The 13044-nt window shown below is 47.8% G+C and overlaps 3 protein-coding genes across 3 annotated transcripts; 2 read left to right on the top strand and 1 right to left on the bottom strand.

Moving 5' to 3' along the window:
• Positions 1 to 149: 149 nt before the first annotated feature.
• Positions 150 to 1834, top strand: AKAW2_50077A (uncharacterized protein; the record flags this gene model as incomplete). Its single annotated transcript, XM_041689854.1, has 2 exons — positions 150 to 235; positions 295 to 1834. 2 exons carry the CDS (start codon positions 150 to 152, stop codon positions 1832 to 1834), a joined length of 1626 nt encoding a protein of 541 aa, XP_041543498.1.
• A 3510-nt stretch (positions 1835 to 5344) lies between these two features.
• On the top strand, positions 5345 to 6994 carry AKAW2_50076A (uncharacterized protein; the record flags this gene model as incomplete). Its single annotated transcript, XM_041689853.1, has 5 exons — positions 5345 to 5371; positions 5418 to 5477; positions 5523 to 5682; positions 5758 to 6580; positions 6634 to 6994. 5 exons carry the CDS (start codon positions 5345 to 5347, stop codon positions 6992 to 6994), a joined length of 1431 nt encoding a protein of 476 aa, XP_041543497.1.
• Positions 6995 to 11766: 4772 nt separating this feature from the next.
• Positions 11767 to 12756, bottom strand: AKAW2_50075S (uncharacterized protein; the record flags this gene model as incomplete). The annotated part of the gene is made up of 3 exons (XM_041689852.1): positions 11767 to 11778; positions 11831 to 12128; positions 12176 to 12756. The coding sequence occupies 3 exons, from the start codon at positions 12754 to 12756 to the stop codon at positions 11767 to 11769; spliced, it is 891 nt and encodes a 296-aa protein (XP_041543496.1).
• Between the last annotated feature and the right edge of the window lie 288 nt (positions 12757 to 13044).

Genomic DNA, 13044 nt, shown 5'->3' with positions numbered 1-13044 from the left:
TAACCGAACCTCAAAAAGTCGCGGACTGCCATATGCTCGAGCCGTCCCTAGCGAAATCTGTATCATGGAGAATATCTGAATGTAACTTATGTCTTTTTACTAATGATTATCCAAGTGGCCCACATCCAATCATCGAATTGTATACTACCATGGCAGCAGGATGGTTCACCATTGTTGTCTTGTTATTGGTTAGTGTGCTAGAGGCCTTTTCAACGAATTTACCTCTACAGACAGAGTCAGTTTTCCAAATGAACAAGAAGATAATTTGAACGGTAACCCTAATATTGCACACAGGGAACTATGGCAGGAAAGTTTGGAAATCCGGATCTCACCGTCCTTTGGCTTGCCCGTAGTGCTTAGGACTAGCACGTCCACCCAGACAATCACAGTTCAACAGCCTGGTCACATCCAACACAGTACACAGCAAACGTCAGGCGTGCAGCCGGTGATATCGAGCACAAAGTACCCTGCATCAAAAGTGCCAGAAGACAAACAAGAGACTCCAGACCTACAGACGAGGACGACTGTTTCTCTCCATCCCACTTCCTTCAGTCGGGCAGTCTCCTCTAGCTCGCGGCCTAGTCGTCCCTCCACCAGTAGGCGCGATCATGATAATGCTATATTCGGTGTCCTGTCGATAGTGCAGGAACCTGTGCCGGAACCGCCCCCAACTACGATCTTCAAGACAAAACAAGACCCCACTGCTTCACGATTCGTTTCAGTCGATCTGACGAGTAAAAGTAACCTGATTCCAGAATTCAGAACAAGCATCATGGATACAATGACCTTAATAGCAAACTTGAACGTGGATCCCTTATCACCATCAACAAGCGGGGCGCTTGTATTCGATTTAGAGACGTCCAGTCTAGACTCCTTTGAAAACGTCACTTCCACATCCAAGAAATCAACATGGGCGGTCTCCCATCATAGCATGTCGGATAGTGATCCAAGAATGGGTGTTGGCACCGATCAAGATACCGCGGGAACGGCAACCGTACCGCTTAGCCCTCCTAAAGGGGATAGCCCTCCACAGTCTAGCACATGGTGTACATATAGGCCATTATTTCAATACCAGACACCTGCAGATGCAACAGTGTCTGAGACGTGGAAAGCAACGCCAATCATTTATCCACAACCTCTCCTCATTATGCCGACCTACACGAAGCCGTTGGACACACCCTTATCATCGGCCAGAGCGCTGCTATATCACAGCGGCGAACAACCAATGGGAACGAACGAGGCGAAAGGTGATTACATTGGTCTTATCGATTCTGACCATTTAGATAGTCTATCTGAAGGTTCCCTACCTCGATATACGATTAGTATTCCATCTCCCGATAGGGAGAATAACAGACTCACGGGCTCTGATAATCCGCAGCCTAGTACGACGTTCAATTCCAGTTCGATGGCGTCGGTAACCACGTGGAGCGATGCAGGGCTTGTGGACCATCAGACGGCGTCGACGACCTTGGATGTGTCGAACGGCCCAAGTAGGACGCCAAAATCTACGGATACCGGAACAGCAACATCCGTTCGCAGCGGTTCGGTGATTGATGGTCTTCGGTGCGCACGGACTATATCGCGCCGGAGCTTGGGCATGTCGGTCAGCGCGGCCGTTGGAGGCACTACTATATTCCTGTTGATCTTTGCCTTGCACCGGCCTATTTACCGATGGATTTGCAGACGACGTACGGGCGTGATTTGGATCGGCCACGCATCAGCCGCAAACAGAAGCCATCATACAGAGCTGCGTTCACCTCCCATGCAATATCCGGAGATGTCCCACTTTTCCGATGATTCAGAAGCAGACTATACGAAGTCACATAGGGCGTAAAGCGAAGATGGAAGTACGGCCACTTATTTTGGGCATATTTCCACCTGAATGAGGGCTGCGTTGCTGTACATCGAAAGCTCCACCCGACGGAGGCGTGCCAGGGAGATGCTACTGATGAACGATAGCATTACCTGGGCTTTCTGTGAGCCGGAGTTCCTCGAATCTATCTAGAGATGCCCTGGCAAAACTTTGATATTCTTGCTTTGTTGCGGTGCAGTACGTGAATAGAACTCATACACCTCTAGGGTACGAATACTCACTCCACTCTCCTTGACAGTAGAGCCGTTGCTATACTTTTGATATGATTTGGAACTAACGGCGGCCCTTAGAGCAGCATTATGTTAGTGAAACGAAATTAGCTGTCTATACGATCGACAAGATTGATCTTGGATCACGTGGAGGCAGCGGAAACTTTGAAAGACTCAATATCGCCATGATGTCTATATACGCGCCAACAATATCCTGTTGCTCCCCAGCAAGAGCTTAAAAGCTCCGAAGGTATCTGAGCATGGAATAGATCTAGAACAGTTCCGAAAATGTCCATTCGACCAGGCTTTAAATTATACGCCCTTTATCAGATGCGTCGCCTACCACATAACACGCTAATCCTGATAGGGTTATCTCAATATTTCATTACCTGTTCCATTGTGGATCTGACAAAATAATCGAGAAAAATATGACGGATCTGTATATCTCAAATACTTTTACCAGTCTTTATAATCAGACCACTCGGACTTTTTGTGACTGGCCTCTGCCGCCTTGCGCTGGTTCTCCAGTCTCCACTATTGGAGAAGCCGTCCTACACTAACGGCCTAATCCGGCGCGAGCTCCAATCGTATAATATATTGACTTCACCGCCGTCGTGCGTAGCGACACTATAGTATATGTTGAAACGGCTCTACTAGCAGGAAGCAAGAATAAGAGAGATATGAGTGTTCTTATTCCTATCTAGGGGTCGCGTAGCGAGAGGCGCAAAGAAGGGGTTCCTGGTATGGTGCTAGCCAGTCACGTGACCACGCCTACTAGTATTACTGCTTCGACAGTATATACTCCGATTTCTTTTTATGTAGGCATCCAAGCAACAGCTTCACCTCTACACTGATCTCGGGGAAGACGAAAATTTCTCTCTTCGAAAAGCTCGTGGATAAGGTTGAACTGCTTCCTGCGCAGACCTGCCTTAGCTGCCATTATTTAAGGTACGGTACTATTACCTTATATATACAGAACAGGTAATTTACCAAGTTTTCTCAACTTCTTATGAAGTTTACAATACCACGGGATTAAGGTCTAGAAGAACAATATCTCTGTCTCCAACATGGAAGGCAATAACAGTCAAAACGCTGCGTTGTGACTACATAAGAAGCCGTCTGGTAGGCATGCGTTAATCCCGATGTGTTTCCCAAGGCCGACAGAGATATGGTATGACCAGGTTACCGAATGTGCCAGCGGAGGGAATGTCAAACGACGAGTCGTATAACACTATAAGCACTGTAAGCCAAAAATTCCCCACTCCCCTCCCTACGTATAGCCTAAACATCAGATCATCAATCATCACACTGGCTTTCACTACATTCATGGGAACTTGAATAAATCGGCCCGCTTTCGGGGACCCCAATCATACTCAGGGTATCTAAATTGGATATCCGCGTATTTATTTGAGCAGCCAACGTACACGCATATAAGTTTCGAGAGATTTTCCAGGCCGCAGTTCCGACAAGACGGTAAGCCCTACACAGCCTCCTTCACCGATGGAATTACACGTGTCCCGACTTCTTCCTGATCTGGTTCAGGGCAATGCTTGTGTTGGGTAACAACATCTTCCAGAGTCTTTATCATCGGTGTTGGATAATATACACTCTATACTCGTTAGATTCCGTCTTGTGTCTGCGAAACTGGGGACTTACCAGCTCTGGCATGGATGGAAGCCAATTTTCCGATGGAGAAGAATTGAAAATATACCTTTGGCCGCTTCTCTTGACCCGTATCATGACGAATACATCGGATTCACACTCAATACTATACTGGGCGGCTTTTCTGATCAACGTCTTCTTAAGTTTGCTTCTCTGCTGGGTCTTGGCCTTAGCGCTTTCCGATCGACGCCGTTTTCTGAATGGAGCGATCCGAGACATGAAGTCCTTATATAGAAATTGATAGAAGTGGGAACAAAAATCGTAGAAGATGCAGTGGGACTAGTGACCTGATTATATCCTGATCTCTTGTTACGTCTGGTGCGTCCTGAGCTGAAGGAATTCTGACTGTTGAATTATTTCAACAGAGAGCCTTGAATCCCTTGGCACGGTAGATACCTTTCACCTCTCTCATGTGATGACTGTGCATGCCCTGGACATCCCCCATGAGATATGGGTGCATGCAGGAGGTCAGCGCAGACTTCGACCTTTATATTTCCAACCTATCTGTTAATCCTGCTGTGGTATGGTGATCCTTGTGAGTACCGCAAACCGCAATTTCGCACAGAAGCACAGGAGCCAAGAAATGAAGTCAACTGGCTTTCAGGCGGCAACGGATTCTGTAAATTATTTGACCATGGGCAAAGGAGATCTCGCATCCTGTAGATCTTGGCGTACAAGATCTCCATATGTAACGTACGGGAACGATTCAGAGTAACCCGACACTTTACCACGGTAGAGTCAAGATCCAGCAGTGATTCCATGAGCAACAAGCTGTTCGCTCTTTCAAGTCATTGGTTTGTGATGTTTTCGATTCCCACGTACATACTCTTGCTTCTCATCCGAATACTCCGAAGTTATGATCGGCGACATCGATGTACTCCTGCGGCCGGACTTTGTCGTGCACCGCAATACGAACGGTTTATCCACATTGGTCAAAAACAGTTCAATTACACTACTGGCTACTAACACCGGTTACTTGAACCCTGAGATTCAAACAGAGTTTTGCTTCACCTCCCGTCTCTGACGGTCAATCTATGGTGTTTTACCTTTCCCACGTGTCAGTTCTCATTCACCCATATGGCCCCCCCGTAGCAGCCACAATGGTGGCCAATATACCGCCCTAAACTTATCTTTTACCAACTTAGACTTTCCGGTGGACTTCATTCACCTTGCCTCATACCACTTGCCGCTAGTTTTCTATATGCGAACCTTGGTTTATTATCGACAGATAGGGCACTGCTCCAGTAGGATTTGATTATAAGCGAAGCTGAGGGACCCGATCGCGGGTCTTGACATTGCTGCTACACTTTGCCCACTGTCACGATTGCAAAGCTCACATTTTTTCACCTTCCACCTTCAGATTGATACTCTTCATTTAGTGTGCACACGATTTTCGTGACCAACCAGCCCTACTTCAGAGACGGACCTGAGCTTCGCTAACGCTCTTTTAAGACATCAGTGAACTCTTCACGGCGCGGTTCACATGGGTCGCCAGTATTACAGCTTCTTTTGCAGTGCCGGTTTGTGGCATCCTAAACAGAAGTTGTCTCATAGGCCGATCACTTTTCTAGCACATTGACATACGCTGGGTCTACAAAATATGCCGGATGTCATCGTCAGCTTTCAGGTATGTCTTGAGGTCTTGTTGAGTGGCCCCGTACTCATACAACAAGAATTCCCCTAGGTATGGCGAAGTGGGATGTGAGAGCTTACCAGAAGACAGCCTGGCAAAGGTGAGCTTGATCTTCATGTTGAGAATCAATGCTAAGTGGTTTTAGCTTGCAGGGAGTCTGATTGAGATCCTGACAAAAGCACAAATCCTGACTCCTGTCCAACTCGCCGATGTACTCCAAAGGGCTCGCAAGGTCAACGCTATTCAATCATGGGCCGTAAGCAGAGGTAGCGAAGTGATTGCGTGCAGCCACCCCACAGGCGAAGGTAGGGACCTAACTCCCTGAGCATCCTTTCATTACTGTGGTTCTCATAATAATTTGCTAACGGTTCTTTTTATAGACGACAACATTCCTGCCACTACATACGAGAACATCACGAACACAGGAAACCAGCTGACATCCCACGGAGATGCCCTTCCACAAAGCAGAACCCAACCAGATAGAATCGAGCCTCGCATTGACATACGGAAGACTCGGACGACTGTACCAGACAAAAGAAGAAGAGGAGGGGAAAGAATAAGCAAACTCAAGTCTCCAGCCACCCCTTCAATAGCCCAAATGCCAGGCGAGGGCTCCGAGAGGCCGATCAACCATGGTACACCGTTACATCTAATCCCAGATCGTACTATCTGCCTTTTGCGAAAGGCTTGCAGGGCTCCGGAAGACGGTCAATGGCTCAGAAGAGCCGATTTTGAGCAAGTTCTGAGGCTCAGTGCACGTCTGATTGACCCTGCACCACGCACTGTTTTGGAGCCACTGTTGGATTCCTGGAATGCAAACGTTTCCCAAGGCCTCCATGCATTGGGACTGCCATTAGAGTGGATCGGTGTTGAAGCGGCAGCTACTTACGCTGTTATGCTCAAAAATAACATGGTTCCAGATGCAGTGGGCCAGCGAGCCGCGCGGATGCTGCTGGTCCTGAATTATGAAGAAATGTGCCATTTCCCAGAGTGCTACTGTCCACGACCCCGACGAGCAGCAGAGCAAAAGAAGGCATATGTGATGAACTGCATTGCTCACGCCTGTGGTCTGGGGGATCCCTCCAAGAGCGAACGTGACTTGATACACAATTACCTCAGACAAGGTAGATGGTTGTGGGTCATTGCTAGCATAGTAGGTCTGGGCTTCGCACTGATATGTAGCGAGGAATTGATGTCCACCATGTAGGTTTTGTCACTAGTCGACTTATTTTTACGCTAAGCTGACATGATTGCAGCAAGAATGTTAGTCTAACCAACAACGGGGTCAATGCCCTTGCCACACACACTTTCTACGCACGACCAGCAATGGTGGCGTTGCTTCATTCTCTGGAATCAGCAGTGGCACATCTGATGTCCGGGAAGATATCCAGAAACCTATACGAGGCCATCCAGGATGAGTCCGGCATATTAGGACAATCTGCTTTGCTTCAAATGAACGAAGTAGACCGGGTTCATCTGAATGTGCAACACGCAGGGTATCAGGACTCGATTGATTTAGAAGCCGTCATCCAGGATTTGAAGAACAGAATATTGGCAAACTTCCTAGGGAGGCAACTTGCGTTAAAACATTATTCTCCGCTCCAAACGATAATTTGAGACGTCCCTGAAGCAAACTACATCTAGAGGTGAAGCTGCCAGTGTTCAGTGGCTGTCGGCTATGGGTTATCGGACAATATTTGACCATGAATTTGATTGTCACTTCGACGATAAAATTATGGCCATAAACCAGTCCCAGCACGACGGCGACATCGTCCTGTCCATTTATTCTTGACTATTTGTGATGAAATCGGAAGATTTGAGGCTGATCTTAATCGTTTAATAGGATAATCCTAAAGCTTAGAACAGATATACCTCATGTCGGAAGTGTGAGGGACATAGTAGCACCAATAGGAGCGTATAGATACCGTGGACCAAAGAAGAAAGGCAGTAGAACCAGATTATAAGCACTCGACATCATGGATTCGTCTACCTACTCTGCTTCAATTCTACCGGAAGGCCATCTAAAGTGTGGGGTTCCACAATAATCTGCTACCAATATCCGGATTGCGCGCCATTGCAGGTCAGGATATATGAAAATTATCGTTATATGCGGAATGAGCGGTCTTCTAATTTCGGACGAGATCTTTTTTGGGCGATCGTCAGGGTCATGTCTAAAGGTTTATCGGAACTGCAGTTTAATGTGGTTCTACTTACGATAAATATCGGCAGTGTACCAGCAAAGTATTCTGAAAACCCAAGTGTATTGCAAGTAAGATCGGATGGTTTGTTCGCCCGAGCCGTGCCCTACTCGGACAAGGGAGGGCCATTTCATCAACATCTACAATGGCTATCCAAGAGATAATGGCCCGAACAAGAACCCGCAGCACACATCTCGGACACCACTGCCACTTCGTGCTGGCTCAAACACTACGAATAATGGACCTCCGCCGCCTGCAAGCCCTAGAGACAATCGACCCCACACCACTAGCGCCCTGGCGAGGGCAAACGTTCGCTGAGATCGATATCGAACCAAACCGAGAAAAGGCGAAAGAGAACACCGCAGCCAGACGGAATATGCCTGGAACCACGGTCTTCGACGCATCCGGCCAGCAAAACCACCTAGGGGCCGCAGGCGAACTCATGGCAATCTTCTACGCCATTAGCCTGGTCCTTCAAGTAACAACGAAGAGGCAAGGCCGTTTAGACAGGGGGAAACAACCCGCGACTATTCTCAGCGACAGCATGTCCGCACTACAAGCGATTCGTAACCCGGCCAACAAGTCCGGCCAACGAATCATCAGAGCCATACTGCAGGCAGCCTCCGAAATGATAGCGCGAGGGATCCCAATTCGCCTCCACTGGGTGCCAGGGCATTGCAACGATCCCGGAAACGACGAGCCCGACCGGCTGGCAAAGGAAGCGGTAGGCCCGAGGAAGATGCACCCCTTCAAGCCCCTTCTCTCGCGGGAAAACGGCTTCATCCGGAAGAGAGTTCTCAACGAGTGGAAGGAAGAGTGGGCCAAGTCTACAAAGGGAGGGCACCTCCGCCAGATCGACAAACCCTGCCCGCGATCCGTACCCGAAGACTGTACGGATCGCTCCCACGGAACTGAGCTTACCTACTCTCACAACTACGGACGGGTCACTCGTGGTTGGCGACGTACGAGATACAACATGGTTTCCGAGACGATAATAGATGTGTGTGTGGGGCTCGCGAGACAGTAGTCCACGTACTGGTGGACTGCCCAAGTCTCAGAGATCTGCGACGACAACTACAGGAAGATCGGGGGTGCATTCAGCAATGTTTCAAGCATGTTGGGAGGACAAGAAGATAAGGAAGGTAAGACACAAGACGCCGATCAAGACCACAGCACCCTCGGGGCTGTACTGGACTTTGTAGAACCGTCCCAGAGGTTCCGAAGCCACGCGCCACGGGGGCCGCAGAACAGAACACCAGGCAACTAGGCCAACATAGGCCTCGACGAGACTCCAAATTCGTGCGGAAAGTAATAGCGCACATAAGGAATGTATATAGAGAGAAGTTAGATAGGGGGATCCTGCATATCGCTTCAATTCGCGAGGGGTCAGAGTATGACATCATCATCATCATCTACAATGCCTAGGTCCGTTTCACATCATCACTACCTTTTTGACGACTCCATTCTCCACATTCGCTATAATAGCACTTGCTGCTCGGGAGATGCCCAATTGCCACCACTTTCGCCTGAGTGGTCGTGCGTACCATGGAGACAAGTCGGGAGAACTGATAACCCCCACCCTCCGAACAAGGACCCACTTCAATCTAGCCACAATCGAAGTAGATCTTCTGCCATTCGTACGCATGGCTAATAAATACCATGTACTAATCCAACCATATCGGTGCGACCTAGATTGGAGAGGCAAAAGTCAAAGGGTAGAAAAGAGCTGCGATAACCCTTCTATCTCCCTTCCACCGCCTAAGCGTTGCATTCTATTCTTATCACAGACCTGTATGGTAGGCTCTATTTCTCTTGTGATGGGTGCGGACGGGTCTATCACCAGGCATGTGGTCCAACAGCTCCTTTTAAGACCGGCCACCAGGTATACGGCACTGTTCGCAACACCAAGAACAACAAGAAGATCCAAAATCTCCTAGACATGCAAGAGCGATGGCCCGGCAAGTTGACGTTGTTCGAAGCCGACTTGTTTGGGCTGCTTAGAGCGTTCTAAGACGTGTTGAAGCTACTTAGCGAGCAAAAAGTAGCGAGGGGCGGACACTGAAAAGGAAAGAGAAGAACTAGAAAATCAAGTACGTATAATCTAGTGGAGCATGCACATAGCATGTCTGTTACAATGATCGCAACGTTCAACGAATCAGCAAAGGTCGCTGCAACCTTGCTTTGGTCGCTAAAGGAAGATGGCACGGCTTTAGATATGAAGGGAGGACTGGAATAGGGAGAGTCAAGGATCAAGAGTCGGTATAGTCGTCAAGACGCTTGTATCTGCACCCTCAGCCATCACATTTCCATGCTAGCTATGCAGTCTATATATGTAGAAATACTGTACTGTGGCGCAGAGTGGCATTTTCTAAATATCGCATCGGTCGCAGGTAGTCTGACCCTATCATAGCACCGAGTGTCTGGGCCTCTGAAGATAGAAATTAGACCTCAATGCAGTGACTGTCGCTTGTGAAGAGGCAGGGATACTAGAAAACTCGGTCAAAGTAGTCAATCTGAAGGTGAAACTATGATGTATCTCAAAGCCCACCCTAGGCCCATGCTCTGATATCATCTGTCCGAATTGCTGTCCGGTCCCTGGAAGAACCTTTGCAAGTCGTGTCGTCATGGACCATCGCATTCAAGTTTTGCGCATTCGCAAACTTTGGGCCCTCGCCATGTGAAGTGTCTAGGTTCGTACCGGTGCAACTAAGTCTTGCATATGCGTATAGTGTTTCACTGTTTAGAATATAAAGGCGTCTTCGCTCCTTCCATAATTCATCGAAATTACTTGAGTTGAGCTCCAAAATCGTTCTGAAGGTTGATACCATGCGTGCTATTGACATAGATATGTCATATATAGGCACATATGCTATGCGAAGAACCGGGAAGTATAGCTGCTCAAGTCCATTCAGTAAATTGTACATACCAACGTAAAAGACACGCACCTACACGGGAATTTGCGGGATGGAGCTCAGTCTTTGCTATGCATTACTAAGCGCCCAGTCTGTGCAACAGAGCGCTCAGTGGCTGACCTACCTGATCACTGAGCAAAGCTGAGCCAAAGGTGAGTAGCCTGAACTATTCTGAGAGGGGGCAAGTTAGTAGACACCGCCTATATCATAGGCCATAACTGCACATATTTTACTCACGGGTAATACCTGGTGGTCAAACATGGTCAAATGCTGCCGACGTAGATCAGGTCAAACAAAATGAAATAACCACAACCATCAGCATCCAACTAGTTATAGGTGCTCTAGACGTTCTCATATCTTTGTTTTATTCCAAAACCCATCTGATCTGATGTGCATCCAACGGCGACCATGGTGGGGGAAACAACTCGGGTTTTCGATAATCTGGTGACCACCTTCCTACGTTGTGACCAAGACGTGGAGAATACCCGTCATATTCACCTGCAAAATTACATCTGCATGGTAAGTTTCACTCTGCTGAATTCAGCTTATCCTAGATACCTGACAGCTGGAAATTCCCCCGCGATTTCTTGCAGAGAGCACCGAAAGCCCAAACTTGAACCGAGCAAGATCTGTTGTGCAGTAATTCAAAGCTAGATCAAGTAAATAATAGGGCTTTGTATGAGGAATGCATTCCAGATACAATCAGGTTGGTTTCCAATCAACCTGATATCCGTTTTATATATAAAGCCATTAGGTTGTCGACGGAAATAGGAACAAACAATCTTCCTCCGAACAACAACAATACCAAATCGCTCGCGTAAGCCTATTATTACCGCTTAGCTTGGTCTGAGCAACAAAGACACATCATGAATGAGCTGACCAGATGTGATATTCTCACCGTCAATGGCCATGACCATTACGGCGATGTCCGCAGCCACTTAAGTCAGAGCATTTGACCACCAGCGCAGAATACAATCAAGCAATTCCCACAACCAATCAATTCCGGCACTCCATCGAAGAAAAAGCTTCACGATAGGTAGCAGTCGTTTCTCTTTTGCCAAGGCGAGGGGGGTTAAGCCACGCCTGTCGGTTCCCTCTCGAAATTCTGAACTCACGTATATTGGGGCTTCAACGGTGTCCGTGGGCAAATTGGGTACTTGGGCAATTATGAATTGTATGAGTTGATGCTCCATAACGCCAATATTAGGGATGTCAAGCATTATATGAAACGCTGTCTGGTTATCTGGACCATGCCGTCTGGTGAATGGATACCTGTTGTTTACAACCCATTCTAGCAGGTCAGATCGGGCTTGAGCACTCGTTGCTAGTAGCCTCAAAGTCACATCATCATAATTCCATAGTAACTCGGTGATTTCGCGATTTCCGGCTTCTATTGCTCTCCAGAGTGGCGTTTTACCATCCCCGTCTGGCACGCCTATGTCGATATCCTCGATGGTGAGGAGTATTGCGGCGATCAGAATTCTATCAAGCTGGACAGCACGCGACAGCAAAGTGAGGCCACAAGCAGTAGGCGTAGATAACAAGGACGTGCTGATATAGTCGGCTGCCACTCGCGTCGACACGCTAATACTCGAGAACACCTTGCGCCAGGCAAGGTGTCCGACCTCTTGGGAATGGCTTCTGTCCCAGATAAGTGGAAGAATCCTGAAATCGTATCCTCAGCTGACTCAGGCTCCCGTTGTAGAAAATAATGACAGGGCGTCCAGCCTCGGTTGTCCTTGTCATCAAAGACACCGGCATTCCAACTCAGTATCTCCATCGATTCTCTTTCTCCGGATTGCGCTGCCCAAGATAAGGGCGATCGTCCGTTTTGGTCGCATTGGTAGAGATCAGCTCCAGTTTTGATCAGCTTATCCACAACCCATGCGCTTCCAACCTCTGCCGCATGAGAGAGTGGGGTACGACCATCTTCATCCTGCACGTTCAGGTCATCCTGATTAAAGCCTTTTAGAAGCAAGTTCCATTTCTGCCGCTCCTCCTCATGTTCCACCCATGAAATGGAACCCGTTGGCAATAACCGTGCTGCGTAATGAAGCGGCGTCATACCATCCTCATCTTTGGTAGTTGAATAGAACTCACGATCTCGCCCAAAGCGATCGCCCAGAGTGCAATGAAATGTCTCCAACTTCTTCATTGGGGATCTTCCCCTGTCTTCAACATTAGAGGATATAAAGAGGACTACTGGCACATCCGCAATTTTCTTAGAGGCTTCTTTCGACTTTTGTTGTTTCTTTAGATGATTAACCATTTTGAAAGCTATCCGGTACCAGTAATAGCAACCAATGGGTGCTAACACCGGCCTTGGGGATATTTCTAAGTGGCGGTGAAATAATACATCGTAGCCGAAACCGCAAGGCTGTGTAGCTAAAATAGGAGCATCCGTGCATTGCCTCGCGCTAAAGTTGTGGTTTGATTTGATTGATGCATTGCTGTGGAGTGGATAATTGTAGTATGTGAATCTTTGCTCTGCTCTAGTAAAGGAATAAACCACTGTCGTATAAGTAATAAGATTAAAAATTCAATGCTATCGGAATAT

This window comes from Aspergillus luchuensis, chromosome 5 (assembly GCF_016861625.1).
Source record: "Aspergillus luchuensis IFO 4308 DNA, chromosome 5, nearly complete sequence".
Taxonomy (NCBI): domain Eukaryota; kingdom Fungi; phylum Ascomycota; class Eurotiomycetes; order Eurotiales; family Aspergillaceae; genus Aspergillus; species Aspergillus luchuensis.
Note: the sequence above shows the minus strand (reverse complement) of the source record. Positions and strands in the feature narration are given on the sequence as shown.